General features: G+C 33.5%; 1 protein-coding gene across 2 annotated transcripts in view; it reads right to left on the bottom strand.

Moving 5' to 3' along the window:
* The window catches only part of LOC126971368 (serine protease 33), an 84,429-nt gene that overhangs the window by 35,570 nt on the left and 26,727 nt on the right, over positions 1–22,132 (bottom strand). The window contains exon 2 of one of the 2 annotated variants that reach the window (XM_050817662.1): positions 9,693–10,268. The exons of the other annotated variant lie outside the window; for it this stretch is intronic. Coding sequence (XP_050673619.1) covers positions 9,693–10,268 — 576 coding nt within the window. The remainder of the gene's footprint in view (positions 1–9,692; positions 10,269–22,132) is intronic. 2 annotated transcript variants of the gene reach the window in all.

Raw genomic sequence — 22,132 nt, 5'->3', positions numbered from 1 at the left:
AGGGAAAGTACCGCTGATTAAATCTTACTTGAGCAGTACCAGCAAAATGAAAATCTTGCAGATTTTGCATATGAACCGGCTTTCTATGTCCACTTGCGATAGCCATCCTCTTCAAGTAATAATAATATATTATAATGACATTGTTAAAGACTGTAACATAGATATAGATTTATTTAATACAACGGTAAAGAAATGAAAACACCAGCTCAGCAAAATATTTTTCAAATAATATCGACAACAACGCCTAAATTTATATAACACTAGCTGACCCAGCAAACGTAGTATTGCCGATATTAAAATCGCGAAACAAAAGTAACTGTTGATCGTAGTTGGATGAAAATTTGAAGTTGTATGTATTTTTTAATGCTGACTCATAATATAACAAATTTAAAAAAATATATAAAAAAATTAAAAAAAAAAATAGGCGTGGACCACCCTTAACATTTAGGGGGATGAAAAATAGATGTTGTCCGATTCTCAGACCAACCCAATATGCACTCAAAATTTCATGAGAATCGGTCAAGCCGTTTCGAAAGAGTTTAACTACAAACACCGCGACTTGAGAATTGTATATATTAGATAATAAGTTAAATTAGAATTAATATATATTTATTACATGTATTAAGTATAAAATATTGTAGACTGAAGAGTATATGAATAAGCAAAATAGTGTTCAATAAATGTCATTATTGAACACGTGCGTGTAGATGCACATCCGTTTAAGTATTACATTTTTATGTATAATAGATTAACATTCTTATATAAATAAACTAACGAATCTTACTTACCATATCGCTAGATTCGATTTTCTTATCTTCGATTTGTTTATATTAGTCTAGTAATCATTTATTTTATAATAAGCTAGTAAATATCTGTGAAAACTTGTAAATAGCCTTTTATGTGAATATTTTCCTAACTATTGTTGCATTTAGCTGTAAGTTTTCCAATTACAATCATATAAAAAAATATAATAAAACAATAATGCCTTGATTAAGTTTTCACTTCTGTCCTGTTTCTAGCATGTACTAGTTTTTTGACTGTTTAGAACTGATTTCCTTACAAGATTGAATGAGTTTAAAAAAAAATAATTAAAATCGCTACATGTTACAACTTGTACCAAGCGACAGTATCGAGTTGGCTTACGGTTTCCGCAATAGCCGCTCTTCCGACGTCACCTTTCACTATTTGCTTATGCGTTAACATTCGATATTAACGCGATTACTGCTTTAGAAAATATTTTTCATATTTTATAGTTCCGCGGTACAACGCTACGATATCTTTTGATACTTCCAAGATCGTCTTCTAACGAGCAACGAGTTTCTATCGGATTTTGTTTACAATTTCATAGGTTTTAATTTTTTTTTTAATATTGATGCCTACGCTTTCGCTTTAAAACATGGGATATCTGTTATTAAAGATCTCGTTAAAATCAGTCCTACTGTTTCGGGACAATCAATCACATAAACGAACATTTAAGAAATTTGATTTCTGGAATAGATCTCATGTAAAACATATTTAAAGTCAAAAAGAGGTAATTTTTTTTACATTTGCTTGACTTTTGGAGTGAGCTCTCCCTTGTATTTCCAGGACGATACTGCATGCAAAACACTGCTCAAGGAAGCTGATTCCACAGCTTGTTTGTATGTGGAAGAAACACATCCAGATAGTGGGATGATATACTAATATAAAAAATGTGTCAAAAATAAAAAATAAATAACAAAAAAACAACCGATTATAAAAACACTATTCCAAAAGAATAGATATAATATGCACTAAAAAGTATAAAAAATATTGCGTATTTTTATACAATCTAATTAAGTTATCTAATTCTAGTTACGATTATTGCTATTTTTGGAATCGAACACCCAGTCGAAAATACTGAGGTAACAAACATAAAAAAAAAACAAACCGACGAATTGAGAACCTCCTCCTTTTGAAGTCGGCTAAAAAAAAATAGTGGGCGATATGTTTGTCTTTTTTCATAAAAAATGTAACTGTATTATCGAACCAAGTCATAAAACAAGTGTGAACGGAAACAGGTAGTGATATTTTATCTGTTGGTCGTAATTTATTAAGTAATAACATTGTAACAGATAACAACTTATGTAATTTACGAGGCGCTATCGGCACATTAAATAACAGAGGCTTGTGTTTTAAGCACAGAGATATTTTGTTACAATCACACTTTTATAAACAAACTGGTGACTTTGGCTGGATTAATTCCTAATATAATTTTTCGAACCTTACTAACCTAGGCTAATCCTGGTCTGCTTAGTACAAAAGAAGAAAACATGTTTTTGTAAACAACTCTGTAGATTAACGGCCGTTTTCATTAACGTATCGCTAGTTACGGATACATGGCTGTCACTGTTTAGTTACAAGATCTTATCTATCCATAGTTATGTCCAGTATAGCTAAAGTCCAATGCTTTATGTCGATTGGTTATTCAAATGTAAGCAATCGTCAAAGGATAGATTTGTCTTACCTCTAGTAAACTAGTTAAGCTAAGGATAGATAGGTTATTGAAAACAGCCGTAAAACAGCACCTTTCTTACGACGAGGTTCCTTTGCGCCGTTAAATACCTATCCATTACTTAACTCTTGTAGATCTTCGTAACAAAAGAATGATATGAAAATAGATGATGGAAGTCAGGACAGCAAACATGCAATGTTGCCCCTTTCAAGAAAAAAATGGAACTAAAAATATAATTTATGGTTTCATCTATAATATTTACATAATTTAAAAAAGGATTAAATAGCTTGACCATTCTGGGTATGACTAATATATGAACGAATAGTCTATTATACTTTAAAAAACTGCTAACTGAACTTCGCCTACTAACTAACTTAAGCTTAGGTCTATAGAGCGTACTTAAGACTTTTCTCAGACTTTACTCACTTAAAACTTGGTTGAGTGTTAGCTTAGCAATATCTTTAAGCTTTTTTATGGTCATGTGACAGCTGCAATAATGCTGGGCTTATGCTAAGAAATACCTCAAGCCCAAATCAAAAAGTGGCTACGCAAAACTCGGAAGAAACACATCTAAAAGAAGAGAGAAACAGTAAAGAATGGAGGCATACAAATAAGTGCAGTTCCAGCGTCATTAACGAGGTTTGCCGCAACCTGATCAGACTACACAGGGACTGAATAAACAAAATTGTAGGCGTTATCACTGGCCACTGTCCCTTAAACAAGCTTTTATCTACCAAAGGTGTGAAAGACAGCCCCCTATGCGGAGAATGCATGAAGTCATAAGAAACGCTACAACACGTGCTTGTAGCGTGCAGGAGCGTGGCCGAACAAATGGCACAAATCCTCCGATCTCTAGCATCGCTTTTTGATGCCTGTAGCAATTTAAAAAGACTGCTAGACCTCTCGCATGATGTGGTCTGCTTGGAGAAAGAATTCGAATGGAAACGCACAATAACCCAAAGTAGAGGTGCCCAGCTAAACTAAATAACTTATTAACTACTCATAGTCATCATGAATCACTTTTATCGCTTGTTATAGTTAACCCCCAGACTTTTCACTCTATCGCTCAGTTACTGAATGAAGTCTCGAATATCCTTGAATGTTCTACTTAGTAAAAAAGGAGAAAACATGTTTTTGTAAACAACTCTGTTTATTAAAACACCTTTCTTACGACGAGGTTCCTTTGCGCCGGTAAATACCTATCGATTATTTAACTCCTGTGGATCTTCGTAACAAAAGGATGATATGAAAACAGATGATGGAAGTCAGTGAAACAGACAACAAACATGTAATGTTGCCCCTTTCAAGAAGAAAATAGAACTAAAAATATAATTTATGGTTTCATCTATAATATTTATATAATTCAAAAAAGATTAAATTGCTAGACTATTGTGCGTACTTTGTAATAATGCTAACTAAACATAACATTATCATAATTTCATCCGGATGACGTCCATTGCTGGACAAAGGCCTCCCCCAGAGATCTACACGACGATCAGTCCTGCGCTGCCCTCATCCAACATATTCCGGCGACCTTGACCAGAAAGTCAGTCCAACTTGTGGGGGCCTACCAATAAAGTCTGTATTGCCCCACCGGCCATCTGTCCGGGAAACTAAGTGCCCTGCAGACTGCCACTTCAGTTTTGCAATCATTTGGGCTATGCGGTGATTTTTGTTGTGGTTGGTGAAACATAATATATTCACTACTTTAATAGGCAACTAACGATTTCACACACACCTTAAAGCAAACTGCTATTAAAAAATCCACAATTTCAACACTCAACACCCAACAATGATTCAAGCAAATTTTCGTAATGAAACTTCTATAAGGGGAAAATACGTCGGGCTTTGGCCTAGATTATTGAGCAAACGGATATACATATTCGACATTCACAAATCTTGAAATGATTGTTGTTGTGCAACAACATAGATCATTTTAGGCATTGTAAGCATTATTATATTTTCGAATGACATATTGGTAGATGGGGACAAGATTTTTGGAGCCGGTTTTGGGCACAGTCATTTTGTGGAATCAAATACCGTTACGACTCTGGCACCTTCAAGAAAATGTACACACGAAGGCACACACACACACACACACACAAGAACATACACATACAAAGAGGCAACACACTTTTTATACAAATTTAATTTGTAACAATACATTTGTTACAAATTAAATATGCAATAATTATTATATAATAAATCATGCTAATGATTTGTTATATAATACAATTTTGTAATAACATAATAATAATTAATTGTAATTGAATAAAACACTTTTGAAGGATTAAAACGCGTGTAATTGTAACTGTTTTTACATTAGATTTTTGCGTTAAAGTTACATTTTTATATCAGTTAACCGACGTTTCAAGACCTTTCCAGATCTCGTTTTCAGGGGGACTGTTACAATTATATGCGTTTTAATCCATTAAAAGTGTTTTATTTAAAAGTGTAACACTCGCGTCAATCAAAGAAAATACTAATTGTAATTGCATACTTATGCACCTATTAATTCTTACAATAGAGGAAAATTTCGCGCCATAAAACGCGGGCTTAAGTTGATATGCTAGGTCAACTTGTGATTTAAAGTAGAATGGATTACAATATGTTCCTATTTTTGATTTTAAATGCTGACAATTAGTACATATCTCTGTATTCATATTTGCTTAGATAATTAATTACACGTCTAGATAGTGCCTCTTGCTGCTAGAAAATTGATGAAAATGGGCCAGGTTTATTATTATAGTGTGACAAGCTCATCTTACACTCGCGATTTGTATCACTTTGTGTTAGTGTGCGTGCATTTTATTTATTTTTTAGATACTTACACCAAATACACATTATTGTACAATTAAAATTTTAGCAAGTACACAAATGATAGTACAATCAGACATATCTTAACAGGTGTAAACAACATTTACAATAGTGCGATAAGCATAACAAAGTTGAACAATTAAACTTAATAAATTAAAGAAATGAATAGTTAAACAAAAATGATGATGAAAAATGACTTAATTACATTTCTATTTTAAACATAAAATAGTAGCTAAAAATAGTTTTTTTTACGTTTACTTTAATTACGCTTTTTAGTTTGGTTTATTTATGCTTGTTTTTTTAATACTAGGTATCATTTGCATTGTTGAATTAAAAAATGTTTTTGGCCTAACATTAGATTAATCGATGAAAGATAATGGTTGAAATTTAAAATTAAAATCAATTCCTGCCTTATAAACAAAATAAAAAAATAGACGATAACAAACTGCCTGATAGATGAAAATGATATAAATTAACAAAAATCTTATTTTTCAAATTGTAAAATGGAATAATTTTATCAAATTATTGTATTGTCATCGTTCCTCGATAGATCTACGAAGTTTGAACGAAAACTGGCCGTTTAAAGTGGGTGGAAATCGCGCCCAAACAAGTCAGTTACAAACAAACATACATACAGGTGAAGCTAATAAAAAACGTGTAATACAAAGAGAATTATGAATATAACTATACAACGATACAATAATTAACTTATTATATTTTACTTGCATAATTAAGATCTTAATATTTCAATTTAGTCGGTTTTAATTGCATTGCTCAGATGAGGTTAACTGTCACACCATATTTTTTTCGGCGTTTTCACAGCTGTCACAGTCCATCTAGACGTATAAAATCTATATAATATAAAAGCGGTATGTGGAGGTAGATTGAATGAGCAGTAAAACAGCAAAACCCGGTATCTCTGTAGTTGTGAAATGATGAAAAAAGTAATAAAAACCGGTCAATTGTAAGTCAGATTTGCTCCTTGGTCGATGGCCCTGTCATTGGAAAATCGGATTTCGCTGAAGATTAAAGGTTCACATAATACTATTATTTATTTACGCATACCCGTTTTTTACTCGATCGAAAGTTGAAACATTCAATTCAAAATGTCTAATACTGTCTATGACTTCTCTACTCAGCGCTCAATAAACACCACGTATTTAATGACTAAAACAAATCGAGTAATGTAGAATAGTCAATAAACGTAATATACAGTCAGTTCGAAAAAAAAAATAGTTTCTAAAGTCTATACATCTATACACATACAAATAAAAGTTGAGTAATATTGAAATAACCATTATTTACAATTTTTGTATGTCTGTTTATTCCGGCTAACCTCTGAAATGGCTGGACCGATTTTTACGGTACTTTTATTGGCAGGTAGCTGATGTAATAAGGAGTAACTTAGACTATAGGAGTAACTTATTTAGAAAAATTATTTTATTTTAGAAAAATAAAGTAATGTTGCAATGTCCAAGAAACGGTCTACCTCTAAAAAATATTTATATGGTTAAACTACGTTTGCCGGGTCAGCTAGTACTAGTATAAGTGTAAAGCTATGGACATAATATTGATATAAAACAAATATACTACGTGCCGTTTTACTGATAAAAGTGTATCAAACTAGGTGTGGGAAGAGCGGGCACAAGACCAGTAGCGTAACTCAGCAGTGTCCTTGTAATTTATACCTACGTCTGGGCAGAGCGCTAGGGTTGGTAAATACAAAAAAAAATTGACGACGCGGACGTCGTGGCGCAGATAATTTAACTCGAACAGCGACCAGTCTCGGCGGCGTACGGCACGGCACTCTATATTTTTGTCTTCCCAAGATTTCTTAGCGGCCGTGTATATCGTGTGTATGTGTGAGTGTGTTAATTCGGGCGTGGGTCCCGTAATCGGGCAAGGGATAGCGCTATTCTTATAGTAGGTATAGTGTATTTTTATGGAATAGTAATTTTTTGAATATATTTTTATAAATTTTAAATGATAAATCAGTTTCATTTTGTAGGTAATTTAAAAAAACGTTTCTTTAAAATGACATACAGCGTGTAAAAGTGACAATCTTTCTGTTCACCCAACATTACAACATTAAAAGAAGGTACAATTCGGTTACGTTGCGTTCACTTTGCATAAAAGATTCTTGGCAATAACACTTAAAAAACAATTTCTTAAGGCATGTTACTGTTACGCTGCACGGACGCGTCATGGCGCCAGTGAAAGTTGTGCGATTCAAATGAGTCATATTACTACTCAATTTGGGCTAAAATGTGCTCAAATACCAATCATTAAGTAAAAGTATCAAAAGGAGTTAATCCAGCTAAAAATCCTTATTGGCCTTTTCGTGCCATACTGCGCATCATCATAATAAAGGAAATGTTATTTGTATTAAGGTTTCTCTTACCATCTTTCAAAAAATATTTGAGAGTTGCCTAAAACTAAAATGCATAAAAAATTAAAATTATGGCAAATAGATAGACGCTTCTATAGTTTAAAAGAATTCTTCATTGTGTGTCTTCTACCGCATTTATTACGGGGAGTGGTCCGAAGAGCGGTTTAACCTGATTCCTGCCGCCGAATTCCACCTTCGCACGACACGCCACAAGTTAGAATATCAATCCCACCATCTGGATGTGTGGCGGTCCTCCACAGTGCGGTTTTCAAGGAGCTTTCTTCCAGGTACTACAAAGCTGTAGAATGAGATTCTTTGTGCGGTGTTTCCGGGACGATACAACATGGGTACCTTCAACAAAAACGCGTACACCTTCCTTAAAGGCCGGCAACGCTCCTGTGATTTCTATGGTGTTGCAAGGGAATGTGGGCGGTGATGATCACTTAACATCAAGTGAACCGTATGCTCGTTTGTCCTCCTATTCCATAAAAAAAAAAATTGCCCATAAATACTAATATTTAAAAGTAATTATTTGATAGTGGTGTCTTAGGCTTGGAACCAGTTTTAAATTTAACTGTTATTACCGTATCATACGGAATCAGTTTAGTACCTATTATTTCGTTCGTAGTGTAAATGTTATGGGAGTCGTTTTTAACTGCTATTTATAATAGGTTCGTTCCGAAATTATCAAAATGAGTTAGTAAGGTGTCTGGAGTCAATAAGACACGCTTTGAAAAGGCCGGTAAACCTCTTGTAATTGCTCTAGTGTTTTTGGAGTGCGGGTGCCGGTGATCACTTATCACACATTTACACATCAGGTGGAACTGACTGGCTGATCGATCAACGAACGGCTGAAATCGCTGGTTAAAACAATTAAATTTTACACAAATATTCCTAAAGTGACATAAGTTTGTACTGAGAAAGGATTTTGTTGTATATTTTGTATGGAACAACATGTTTTCTTGGAAGAAGTTTCGGGTCAAGAAATTTCTAGACCCAACCATTTAATTTACTTAGGTTTCCTCGAAATTTCGTACACGGACACACGAGTGTACTGTCCTATGCTTATAAATATACTATCTATACACATGTAGGTCTATTGTAAAAATCAAATTCAATTTGTTGGCTACGCTTACATAAGTACAAAGTATAGTTATTATTTTACTTTATTTAGAAACACGGCACGCTAACTTATTTAAAAATTATATGCGTAGTTATATGAACAAATAATTAAAATATATATACTTGGGTATTATGATTAAAATGTATTATAAACAGCACTTACCTGCTCTGTATAGAGACATGCAAAGAAAAGCAGTTAATATGTTAATAAATAAATAAATATATGTGCGGAAGCAAGACATAGTAGAAGAGCCAGAAAAGAATATATTATATACAGTATAAGCATTTATACCTGATGACGTCACAGCTTCGAAAATATCCACGTTCTAGATGTTTCTAGAATCTTCTACCTATGTCTTGCCACACGACCACATTGAGCTCAATTAGTTGGTTATCCATTATATTTATCACACCGTGGCGTAAGAGTTCTATTAATCTATTTAATACTGGATAATTATTCATTTATTTAAATTATTTAATGTTACTTCAATATTCGTGTCGAAAAATCTAAATAGTTTTTTTATACATAGACCATTTATATTGTAATGGTATGCGACAGAATTTCAACTATGATAAATTCTTACTTAAATACATCCTTAAAAGCAGGAAGTCAAACTAATAAGCTTCTGCTAAGCCGCTTTTACTTTCACACACGCATATAACCTTGTTTATGCAGTTAATTGTTTCATTATGAAAACAGCATTTTGTGCTTTGACTTAATTTCAACGATGTTTCAATATTCAACTACTTTAACATATATTGTAATCTAATCAGAGTATTCGTTGGGGGTATCGATATAGTCAATAATAATTTTGAATTGAAAATGTCATAAAATAGTGGTGTTATTACGCAACGGTGTGATAGATAGCCGAACATTTGTAAATGACTTACTCTCATCATTTATAACTGGACCATAACTAAATCCTTCATTTGGCGAATAGTCTATGCTATTTGAGTCTTGTACGCCCAGTAGGCCTGACTTAGCCACTTTATGACAGCAGCTCTTTAGTAAGCCACCGCAAGAGCCTTCTAGAAGACCCCCTTTCATCCAACATGATATGAAGAATTCACATGTGCCACCCTGTGGGCAACCATCGTCATATTTTCGGTCCTCTTCAGGCGATTCTGTCTCAACTTGTTTTGTACTTTCTAAAAGCCGCCCTTTTCTAAAATTATTTATACTCAATGGTAAATTTGTACTCTGTGTTAAAATTGTACTCTTTGGTAGACTTGTACTTGTCAAATCCTCTAATATCTCCTTCACTTTTATCATCTGTGCGTCGGAAATCGGTTTGAACTCTGGCAATTGCGCTCTTGTTTCGTTCGGAAATTCAAACGAACTTCGCTTCAGTTTTTGTGTTTGTATGAACATCGGTTTTCGAAATTTAAAATGAGTTTTGTGAATGTATTTTTTCGTTTTAAATTCCATTCGTTTGAGAAGGTGAGCTCGATGTGGATCGTTGGCATCTGTTTTAAAAAAATAATGAATATTTAGTCTGTAATGTATGAACATGACAAAAAGCGTTCTACGGTTACATTATCTCTGGACCTAACGTCGATGACGTCACATTGTCGCTTTGTTACGGTGTGCAAAACAAGCATCACTAGGGTAATAATAAATATAAAAATAATAAATAAACATCGATTTATTTTTCAGTATTATAGATTAATATAAAGGTGTTGTGTTCGATGCTGACTATTCGTATTAATTATTATAATGATAAAATCCAATGAAAGAGTCTGGGTTTAGTAAAAAAATTATTTATTTTTCTGGCAGTACACAGAACAACAGAAACTAAAGAATTATTAACAACAAAATTCTAAACGTAACAATGAAAACTTCATCAACAAAGCGGTGATAGCAAGAAAATATCACTACATGTACCTAACGGTAATGAAACTGCAAACCGTACTGACGCAACAGGACGACCGTGGGGGGTTGATAGGGGAACGGGAGGGGGCTTCACGTTCCAGCGAGGTCCAGAGATAATGTGGCCGTGTAGTAGTAATAATATTATGAATCAAGCTAAATCTAACAGAGGAAAATTGGAGAAGAGTTGCCATAGTTAAAAAGCATGAATTGAAATGATTATATTAAAGAATATTACATACATATTATGTACAAAACTATAACCTATAAATAAGCATAACATGTGCCAATAAAGAACAGAATTGAAAGTAATTATCACCTAAAGCTATCTCACTTGCACTTATATTACCTAATACTTATTGTGTACGGTGCGAATAACAGATTGGTTGAATTTTATTGTAGTTTAATGTGTGCTATTAAAGTGATACAGCAGAGAAATCTGAAGAAAAATCATGTGAATATATCGTAGTGTTCATCCTCAAAGGTTTTTGAGAGCCAACTTAGGTTTGACAAACAAATACGACCTTACAAATAAAATCGGCACAATGTTATACCTGAGAATAAAATTCAAAGGCTTTATGCAACAGTTTTAAGATATCAGTAGGCACCTCTTCGTCCCAGCCTAATTTTATAGGCCATAAGCCTTCTAAAATAATTTTAAGTTTTATGACATATAGTGACAATAATCCTAGAGGATCAAAAATTTTACTAATAGTTGAGAGAATAGATCTTTTAGTAGCAATTGTGTTTGTAGGTAATTGAAACGGAAAATGTATTTCATCTGAAGTGGGACACCAACCAATACCTAGAGTGCTTGAGGAATTGCTGATGATTAGATTTCCCTGTTCAGAATTATTGGTATCGGGTAAAAGATCAGGTAGATTAGATCTATATTTTATTAAATGGAAACAACCTTTGTATATTTGTAAACACGCAAAATGTTTACAAATATACATTTTGCTTATGATTGGCTCATTCGGATTGGTTTTATTCTCAGACAGTCCAGAGACACAATAAGCTTTGATATAATATGATATAACAGCATGGTCAACAGCAAATTGCAGTATTGTTTAAAACTGTATAACTAAGATTAAACGAGTTCAAAAAAAAATTACACCTGATATCCACGGACGATTAAAAAAGGAGGACTCCGCGCCGTGATATTAACAAGTGAAGCACCTGTAAACTAGTGTGTGTGCAGTTACGGGGGATACCAGTTAACACAAATATTTTTTTTTATTAGTCATAGTATTATATAGCCACATTACTTTTAACTCCGATTTTCTTATTTCTGATAGTCAGATTGTTTCCTAAATTAAAAATAAATATATATCGCAGGCATATTATGATTAAATAAATAAATTACATAAAAAACAACCTTAAAAGTAAGGATTGCGGGTTTTATTTCTGTGTCCATGTCTTGTTTGCAGTATCTTTGTTCTAACTGATATAAAAATGACGTACTAACATTTCTTATTTTTAAGAATACCTACTCAAATTTCATTCTTAATTTCGTTTGTTTGCCACTGACGTGGTATCAAATAAGTACATTTTTAGAGAACAAATAATCATGTGCTTTATAGTGATTTGGTCGCTTGGTAAATACACAAGTGATGTAAATTTTGACACAGTATTGGATCCCCGACAATTCAGGTAGCTCTGCGTTGCACGCGATTTAATGTTTAGAACTGATACTGGGATGCACCATATCAAAGATGAAAACGATAATCGTATTGAATTGTTCTACACTACTTTAAAAAAATATTGATTAAGACATACCTGTTACCATAAATCACTGCATCTTGAAACAGATTTATCTACTTAGAACACCATTACATGGATTACCCTATTTTTCGGGTAAAGTCCCAGTTTATTTACCGGCCAAATTGGATGTCACTGTCCGTCACACACGATGGCAGATGTCTTAATGGCGGCTGATCGGCTTATATTAGTGTAAGTGTGTGCGTGGGGCTATGTATTTACACGTCAACTGGCTTGTTTGATGCTTCAAAGCTACAGGACAAACTTTTAAAGCTAGAGGACCTTCTGAATCATATAAGAACAAACTATGTTTTTTTAAGGAATTAGTTACACGTAGATCTCTTCTGAAACTTTAGCTCCTGTATAGTATCTTTCATGGTAAGATTGATAATGAGAAGATGTAAGAGGTTCAACATTAATATTCCTAGAAGACCACCTCACTGCCCATGTCCATTATTCACTTATATAGCTTAAACGCATGGTCGGATTTGGTACGGCTAGATCATTGGACGGTCCGGTGGGCGCCTGGCACGGTCTGGACGGTAATAATAATAATTTTGTGCAATGAACAATGCGATATACCATCGAATATAGTCCGGTACCCAACCGCGTCCGAAGGTTCGGCCGTACCAAATCCGATCATATGTTTAGGCTAATTAGATGTAGCATGAAGTTAGGTTAGGTTTGGTTAGGTTAGTAATTGCTGCGTTATCGCGTATTACAGTTCATACAATAATTGCGTTAGTCGCATGGCATCTTTGGACATTGGTTGTGAGAGGCTCTAACAATTTATATAAAAATGTGAAGAGTGTTTGTTATAAGCTTTACAGGATATTTTTCCTTAATGTAATTAATTGTAAAGTTTAATTAAATTATTATTATTATTTTTTTTGTAAATTTTACATGTGACCCGAGATGTGGCACGTACATTTGCTAAAGTTTGGCAATTCAAAAAGCCACGTTTCCAGTATTTTGGGCACCTTGCCTGCTGATTGCGACCTTAATACGGTTTATTATTTATGAATTCGCAGTTTGATTTTTATTGTATAGTCAGATATGTAATTGCCTAATTTATTTTATTTATGTTAAAGTTAATATATTTGTTCTTTCAATTTTATTCATTTTAGATTATATGATGACAGATACATGACAGCTGACTTAAATTGCGTTCCGTTCCTATAATTGTTTCTGTACACTTAAGTTTATGTTGTGCTTAACGACGTTAGTAAGTTAAGCACAAGCTAAGCACTGTTTTGTAACAGAAAAAGATAAACTTCATATTAGGCGACGTTATTGTTAGGTCACTTACGTTGTTTGTGTAACAATACACGTGTCTATGCCAGTTTAATATTTTTTTGTAATAAAGCTGTAAGGATCACTGTCAATCAATATCGGTTACAGTAACAAAAGATTCGCTCACGCACGATTTGTTTGTATACATTAGTATGTTGTAAGTTTCTGTTGCATACGGATATGAAGATTAATGCGGAGATACCACTAAAAATAAAATAAAAAATCAAAACCCATTTGATTAAATGCTACGATAGAAATAAAATTTCATATTAAATGTTTTTTTTTTCAAAAATCTTGAGAACCCCTGACTCGGTCCAATGGCGTATAGTATCTAGAATCAGCTGCGCAGCGCGGCGCTTCAAACTATTCGTTTGAGACGGGCGATGTTTATCAGTTTTTGCTGCCACCCTCCCGCCGTTCGCATGGTACATGAATGAAATGGGTGTGTGAATGGGAAAAAATTAAAATGGCCGCAGGCAGAGGTGTCCAAACTTTTATAACTGGGTACGTTAATAATCTTTTTTTTTACTTTTTTTATTCTGGTTATTTCCTGAAAATCAATATTTATTTGTTCTCACTACTTGATACCAATATACGCCTCAAGATACAGGGCTTTTTTAACACCCTATATAGACACACCATAATTTATTAACCCAAGGCAGGTAATATTATCTGTTTCTATTATTCAAGGAAGAATCTAAGTTTATTATATGTAATATATTTAGTTAGCTTTTTTCGTGTTGATTCATTTTTAATGTTTTTACTTACTTGATTTATCCGTCTAGATTGTGCCTCGTGCTGTTACGCATGCATAAAGCTCAGGTTTATTACTTTAGTGTGCATGACAGGTACGTTACAATACAAGTAATAGAGCAGTTGCATATCTCAGCGGTCTCCTTGAAATTAAAGCTACGTCTGGGCGGAGCGCTATGGTTAGTCCATACGATAAGATTGACGACGCGTACACACACAGTACTCGGACAGCGACCAGTCTCGGCGGCGGACGGCGTGGCACTCAATAGTTTCGTCTCCCCAAGATTGCTTAGCGACCGTGTAAATCGTGTGTATGTGTGCGTGCATCGATTCGGGTATAGTATGAAGTTAAAGTACTGTTCTATTACTGTATTGCGGCTACGTCTAAAAGTAGCGTTAGCGTTAGCGTCACATTGTTTATGTGTGCGTGCGTTGCTGAAAATAGAGGCTAACTGTTCACCGTTATTTATTTGACGTGTTCACAGCTGTCACGTACTATCAAGACGTATAAATTATCTAAGTATACACAAATTGTTAAGTTGTCATACAAAAGCTACACCATTACAACAAAATCGTACAGCAAAACCATTGAAAATTGGGCAAGTATTTTTTTACTTTCAATTCAAGTGCTTGCAAGGAACTAAAGCTATCATCAATAACAGGGCAGACTTATCGATGCATACAGAAACGGCTGCTAAACGTATTGTGCAACCGTTACTTATCTCGAACACTGAAAGTACAGATAGCAACAAAATTATTTCAAAATTTCTCAAGCAATTTATTAATGTCATAAAAAAACGAATTTAACTTTGTCTACGATTTCGTATAGTGAATGCAACTTATTAATAACTACGAAAATGGTACAAATACATAATAAGACGAATAAAACAATATCCAGAGAGATTTCCGTATCTTATTCTTACTGGCGCTAATATTTTAATTTTTTATTTAACTATTCGTTCGATTGGTTACCCATGGGATTTCCTTACTTTATAAATTTACTTACTACTATACTATACGATTATTCTATTGTATACATTTTTTTATGGAAAAAGGAGGACAAACGAGCGTACGGATCACTTGGTGTTAGTTGATCACCGCCGCCCACATTCTCTTGCAATACCAGAGGAGCGCACAGGAGGAGAGAGGTGTTATCACAGGAGCGTTGCCGGCCTTTAAGGAAGGTGTACGCGCTTTTTTGAAAGTACCCGTATCGGCCCGGAATGGACCGCACAAGGAAGCTGATTCCTTAAATTTTTACTTTTGCAGTCATTAAAAAAGAAATTGGTCAACGTTCCATGACAATTTTGAATCTTATTAATTAATAAATTATTTCGATAATCTATATATAATCTTAATAATACTTGAATGCTCGTAATTTGTATTAATTGTTACTACTGTGAACCGAAGAGAATTTTATTACTCATCTATTATGTCGCAGATAAAATCGATAGGTCAATTACATTCTATAATATAATAGTATTTTCACTTCTCATGCTCTGAAATTGCTTATTTGTGCACGATATAGGCTGCACAAAATCGATTTTTGTGCACAAGTGCATAAAAATATCTACTCATAAATGTATCTACTATATTAAGGCAAAGAAAATGAGCCAAACACAATAAAAAGTTCAGAAATAGAATTTGATATTTTATAATGTTTACTTTAATTTATTTGCCTCATGTGTTTTTAAGACATAAAAGATATTAAAATTTTAATTAAAATACTGTAGGTTATTTTATTAATTAAAAAAATATATACTACAAAATTTAATAGTAGGCTGTATAGGTCTGGAGCCCAAGCATATATGAAACAGGTCTTGTTTTTTCGTGTGTTTATTAATTTCTTCAAATTTGCTAAAATTGTTAAAAATGTCCATGTTATACTACTGTTTTATTTCCTCGCAATCGAAATGAAAAGCAGAGTTTGTAACTCGTCCACAAAACCATTTTATCCTCGACATTACTATCAGTCCTCGCCTTCGGCTCGGGCTGCTAAAAGTCTCGGATAAAAATGGTTCCTTTTGTGCACTCGTTGTAAAATCTACTATTTTTGTTTACCATAGGTGGAAACTATCGATTTATAATTATTATTATAATAAGTATTATGGTAAGTGATCAATGGCTTTCATTTGTGCTGCACAGGTTAAAACTCTGTGGTTTGATGTAATTTTAAAGATTATTATAGTTAAGTTAAAGTAATAATTACTGTAGACTTAAACTTGACACGATGGATCTTAAAATCTGTTTTTTTTTTTCATTTAAAATAACATATACAATGCGGACGTTAATTTGCCGACGGTACCGCGTTTCACTTTCACGATTCGTCTGAGTAATGTTATACAATTACTTGCTATTGTGATGTTCGCGTATTATGTACGGTGAGCATATAAAACTATATATTTGATCCGTGAACCGAAACTTATCATTTCAAACATTATAATAGAGTTTGCATTCCATAGCATTCAAATGAATTATGCGCGAAATTTTATTTCAGAAACCATATATTTTATATACTAGTTTATGAATAGGGGACAAACAGGTCACATGATGTTAAGTGATCACCGCCGCTTGCAACATTGTAGGAATCACAGGAACCTTTTTTTACCTAGAAGGCACGGAATTTATCACATGCTTTTATTAAAAACGCTTAGAATAGATTTAGATTTAATTAGATATTCCTAGCCACCGCACTGCTGCGTTTCGGGGAAGTTTTAGGTATCAATCCACCAAGTGCTGGAATGATTTGCCACCTTCACTTCAACTTAGTAATACCATTCAAAATTTCAAAATAAAAACTAAAAATTACCTACTTAATGACATTTTTAACCTGTTTAACTGCTTGTACCTCTTTTAAATTTAATATTATAACTAGCTGACCCAGCAAACGTTGTATAGCCGATATTAAAATCGCGATACAAAAGTAACTGTTGATCGTAGATGGGTGAAAATTTTAAGTTGTATGTATTTTTTAATGCTGACTCATAATCAAACAAATTTAAAAAAAATGTCAAAAAAATAAAAAATAAAAAAAATATCGTGTGGACCACTTTTAACATTTAGGGGGATAAAAATAGATGTTGTCCGATTCTCAGACCTACCCAATATAGTGCATATTGGGTAGGTCTGAGAATCATAATTTCATGAGAATCGGTCGAGCCGTTTCGGAGGAGTTCAAAGTTCAACACCATGACACAAGAATTTTATATATTAGAAGATATTAACATTTATACTAACAATAATTTATATTAACATTTATTTATTATTAATAACTTCATATTTTTTGATTTTTCAATCGTTAAGATCTAAATGATCTACTTTTAACGTTCAATTTCTTTTATTTAATTTTATTTTTAAGAGCTAAATACAAAAATTACATCTATACTGCCTTTATTTATTTATATTCATAGAATTATATTCATAACTATAATTTAAAAATTACTAGTCGCTGCTACTCACAGACTCAATAATGTTGGGGCTACTGAAAACCAGTGCTACATTGGCGCCACGCCATTGCAGCTTATTACTGAGTTAGCTCCATTTGGTGACATTCACTGCCGTACATACGTACTTTTTTCGTTTTTTTATTTAATTGGTTTTATTTGTTAGTTCTAAGAATGTATTACTCATTCTGGTTATTTAATAATTGTGTAATGGTGGTTTGTTATCAATAAATTTTTATTCTATTCTAATCTATTCTATATACGTTAAATGGAGGTCTTGCTACATTACGAAATTAATTTTTCCCATAAGGGAATTATACTTGAAATCGCGTAAATTGAAAATTGATTTAGAATATTATTGTCCGTTATGTTTTGGTTTACGCTGATGGTCACGTTACCAATGCTTGAAAGTCTAAAAGTAAGTAAGTATATTCAAAACAAACCTTATAACTATATTTACAATACTACGACTACATACAAATAAAACTATCATTACGTGGAAGCGTACCAAGAATACTACCGCGTTGGATAGCAAGGCTGGTTCGTTGACCGAAATAGCTGCCAGCGCTTGGGTTTCCAGTAGCCTTATTGCGGCGCGAATATAGTATTTTGAACATTCGCACCTCTGGGCCCCAAAGTCAAAGTCTAAATAAATAATATTTAATAAGCGATCATAAAACTAGCTTTAGGTAATGTAATATTATATGAGAAAAAGTGAGAGAAAAAATGTATTTGGACAAATTGACGCAAATAATAATGGTAAAAGTTTTTTTAATAATTGTAAGTTTGTGGTAGAATTTGTCTTGACACTTTATGCTAGTACCGTTATTAATTTGTGGATTTAGCTTTTCTTAGAGTGCTATTAATTCAAAGAATGCAGATATGGCATGTCCATAGTAAGGGTCGTATCCATCATAGATATGCTTCACCGTTGGTTGCGTCCAACGCCTGCTCAGATGATGATACATCCTTAAACATAAAGTAGATAAAGTAAAAATAGAAATATAGTCACAAGGATGTCTCCTTAAACAGTTTCACTAAGTACACTTAATATTTAAATTTACACTTAAATTACACTTAGTAGCAGACAACCAGTTAATAAATAAATGTAACATAATGCAGTTGTAGACATTGTTACAATTTAGAAGAAATTATGTGATTTCCAACTTACTCTGTTTGTGCCAGGATATGTTTTATTCTGAGTTTGTAAGTTTTAGAGGAACACGAAAACATATCTACATCATTAAATCTAGAGTTATGGAGAGCAAACATTCTGTGCAGTGGCGTACGTATACCAGTATTTGTCCTAGTGTTTGAGAGATGAAATAAATTATTAGAGCGTGTAGCACGGGCTGGTATATGAAAATCGATTAAATGAAGTAATTCTGTAGTAGGATATAATTTCACTCGTACATATTTTTCTCAGAGTGACTAATTCAATTAAACTCCGTCGCTGGCTTAATGAAAGAATATTAAATTGTTTTAAGAGTGAGAGAACTATGTGATCAATGTGGTCATTAAATGTCAACTTGGCATCAAGGTATACCCCAAGATCACGAATACAGGTAACTGTTTCAAGTTTTTGATCGCCTAGTGTAAATCTTGTTTCAATTTTGTATGATTTTCGTAAAAGAGATATGCTTACATTTATTGTAACTTAAAAATAGTTTGTTACTTTTGCAATAGACATCTAACCTATTCAAGTGTTCCTGCATAAGCAGGACATCATTGAAATCAACAATGTGGGACTGGGAATACAATTTTAAATCAGCTGCATATAATACAAACTTGCAAGACTTAAAGCAATCAGAGATGGCATTAATAAAAAATGTAAAAAGCAATGGGCGGAGTATAGAGCCTTGAGGTACGCCTGACGTTACGTTAACTGTAGGGAAGATGAAACCATTGATAAATACCGATTGTACTCGGGCACTTATGATGACCTTCTATGACGAACATAGTAACGTTACTGCCGGGAGTGATTTTTAATGTTTGAAGCATAGGTCGAGTTGATATGAAATTTTATATAGGTATTTGCAAATGAGAACATTGGTAGATTTTTTTGTTGAAGTGAAGCGCACCGAGCTTGTAACGAGCGGTGAAATAGTTTAAATACCCCGAATGCATAGGAAGACAGACGACAGCAGTCAATGACACAGAAGTGTAAGAAAGACAGAAACAGGAAATATATTGCAGCGAAAAGGATAGCAATACGTGCTTGCAATCTGCTGGAGAAATTTAATCTCCTTAGTTCAGTCAGAAATTTAATCCTTTTGAGGAGACCCGGTTGCATAACAATAGATGAATAGATTTAGCTTAATTTTAGCTCGTTAAGTGTTTTTTAGGGTTCCGTACCTCAAAAGGACAAAACGCAACCTTTATGGGACCACATTTTTATGTGTCCGTTCGTCTTTCTGTCAAGACTATTTATCTCGGGAACGCGTGGAAGTATCGAGTTAAAATCAAAACGATATACTCAAGTCTAGAGTCTCTTGAAGCTGTGAAAAAATCAAACTTCTAAGTGATTGTTAGGATATATTATTAAAGTATTATAGCTACGGCCGTTTATGTCGCAATAAAAGTATATTTCGACACTTTCAAGTAAATCAATATTTATAAGGCATTTCGGTCGACCTACACCTGAGGGATTTGGCACGAAATACCGTCTTATTCTACAAGTATAGGAAAAAGTCTGAAAACTATACATTTGTAATGAAATCATAAAATGAAGACCCTGTTGTCTTTATGCAAGGAACGGCGCGGGCGGTTCCAATTTTGTATTGAGTTAACCGAAAGTGATAAATGAAAGGGCTGCATTGGCATAAGATTAAGTATAGGTAATACCAATTAAATTTGAAGGAAATATGAGATGCAGATGGATGGATCTGTAGATGCAGCCACAGCCTGAGAGTTAAACAAGATATACCAAAGTTTACGACCCATGCGTACCTACTCGGACGAAACCCGAGAGGTCACGGGTTAGCGTCCCGCATTATTCATAAATTTTGTTTACAAATTAAATTTCATAAGTAACCCCGAAGTGACACTTTAAAAATAACAAATTGTTTAAGTATACGTAAATCCGACTCGCACTTGACCTTTTTTTGTACGAATGTCTCAGGAATAGGTGCCAAGAACATGCCATTTAACCGCTGCTCACTATACCCTTCGAAAATATTTTTAACTGACTCCGAAAAGGAGGAGGTTCCCAAGTAGATTGGTATTTTTTATGTATGTACACCGATTACGCTGAGATTTACTATCCGATTTTCGTGATTTTTCTTTAGTTCGATGCGGAATGTTTGCCTTTTGGTCCTTTAAAAATTTTACATATTCTGGCCTAGTAGTTTTAATTTTATGAATATTTTTGTGTACGTGGATGATGTTATTATACTTTGTGCACTACTTTTTTTTAGGAGTTTTCATTTAGATTCATTATACATTATTATTACTAACCCGTTTGCGATAGGTGGGTCTTAGGCTACAAAACGTTATTCACGATATTTCAGTGTCTCACAAGAACGTGAGATAGGGGAACTATATTGTTTATCTTATGTCTCAAGGAGACGAGCGCAATTGTAGTGCCGATCAGGGGTAACTGGCAGGGCGTATCAATTACCATCAGCTGAATGTCCTGCTTTTCTGGTCCCTTATTGTCAATTTCGGAAAAGTGGAGCTTTATGCGATCAAGTGACAAGAATCGCCATTGTTTTATATCAATATTTACAGCTTCATCATTTTAAAAAATACTTATACACAATCTATGCAAAGTAATGCAATAAAATACCCAAAATATTTCAACTTACAAAATGAAGTGTAAAAATAAACTAAATCATAAGCGTACATATATATACATAAACATGTTTATTACATCATTGATGTTAAATGCAACACAAAGACAACATAATTTCGGCGTCCCAAATGACGTTTCCATAAGAAGGTTACATCACACGCAAGTCCTACTTCCGGTAACCAGTTGTACGAGGCGCGGTGTTAAATAATATTTATGTAATAAATGTTTTTAGTGCTGACCCTATTTTCTCTCTAGTTGCTTGATTCGCGCGAATTTGCCATACCTTATATCCGTGGCTTGATTAAACAATTAGATTAGACTTGTATAAAGTTCTCGCTTGCACATTATCAAAAAATTAAATCAAATCAAATTAAATCCAATCAAATCAAAATCAGTAAAAAGAAACTTATTGCCACTA

The sequence above is a fragment of the Leptidea sinapis genome, chromosome 23, assembly GCF_905404315.1.
Source record: "Leptidea sinapis chromosome 23, ilLepSina1.1, whole genome shotgun sequence".
Taxonomy (NCBI): Eukaryota; Metazoa; Arthropoda; class Insecta; order Lepidoptera; family Pieridae; genus Leptidea; species Leptidea sinapis.
The sequence above is the reverse complement of the archived record's forward strand: the minus strand, read 5'-3'. Positions and strand labels throughout refer to the sequence as shown.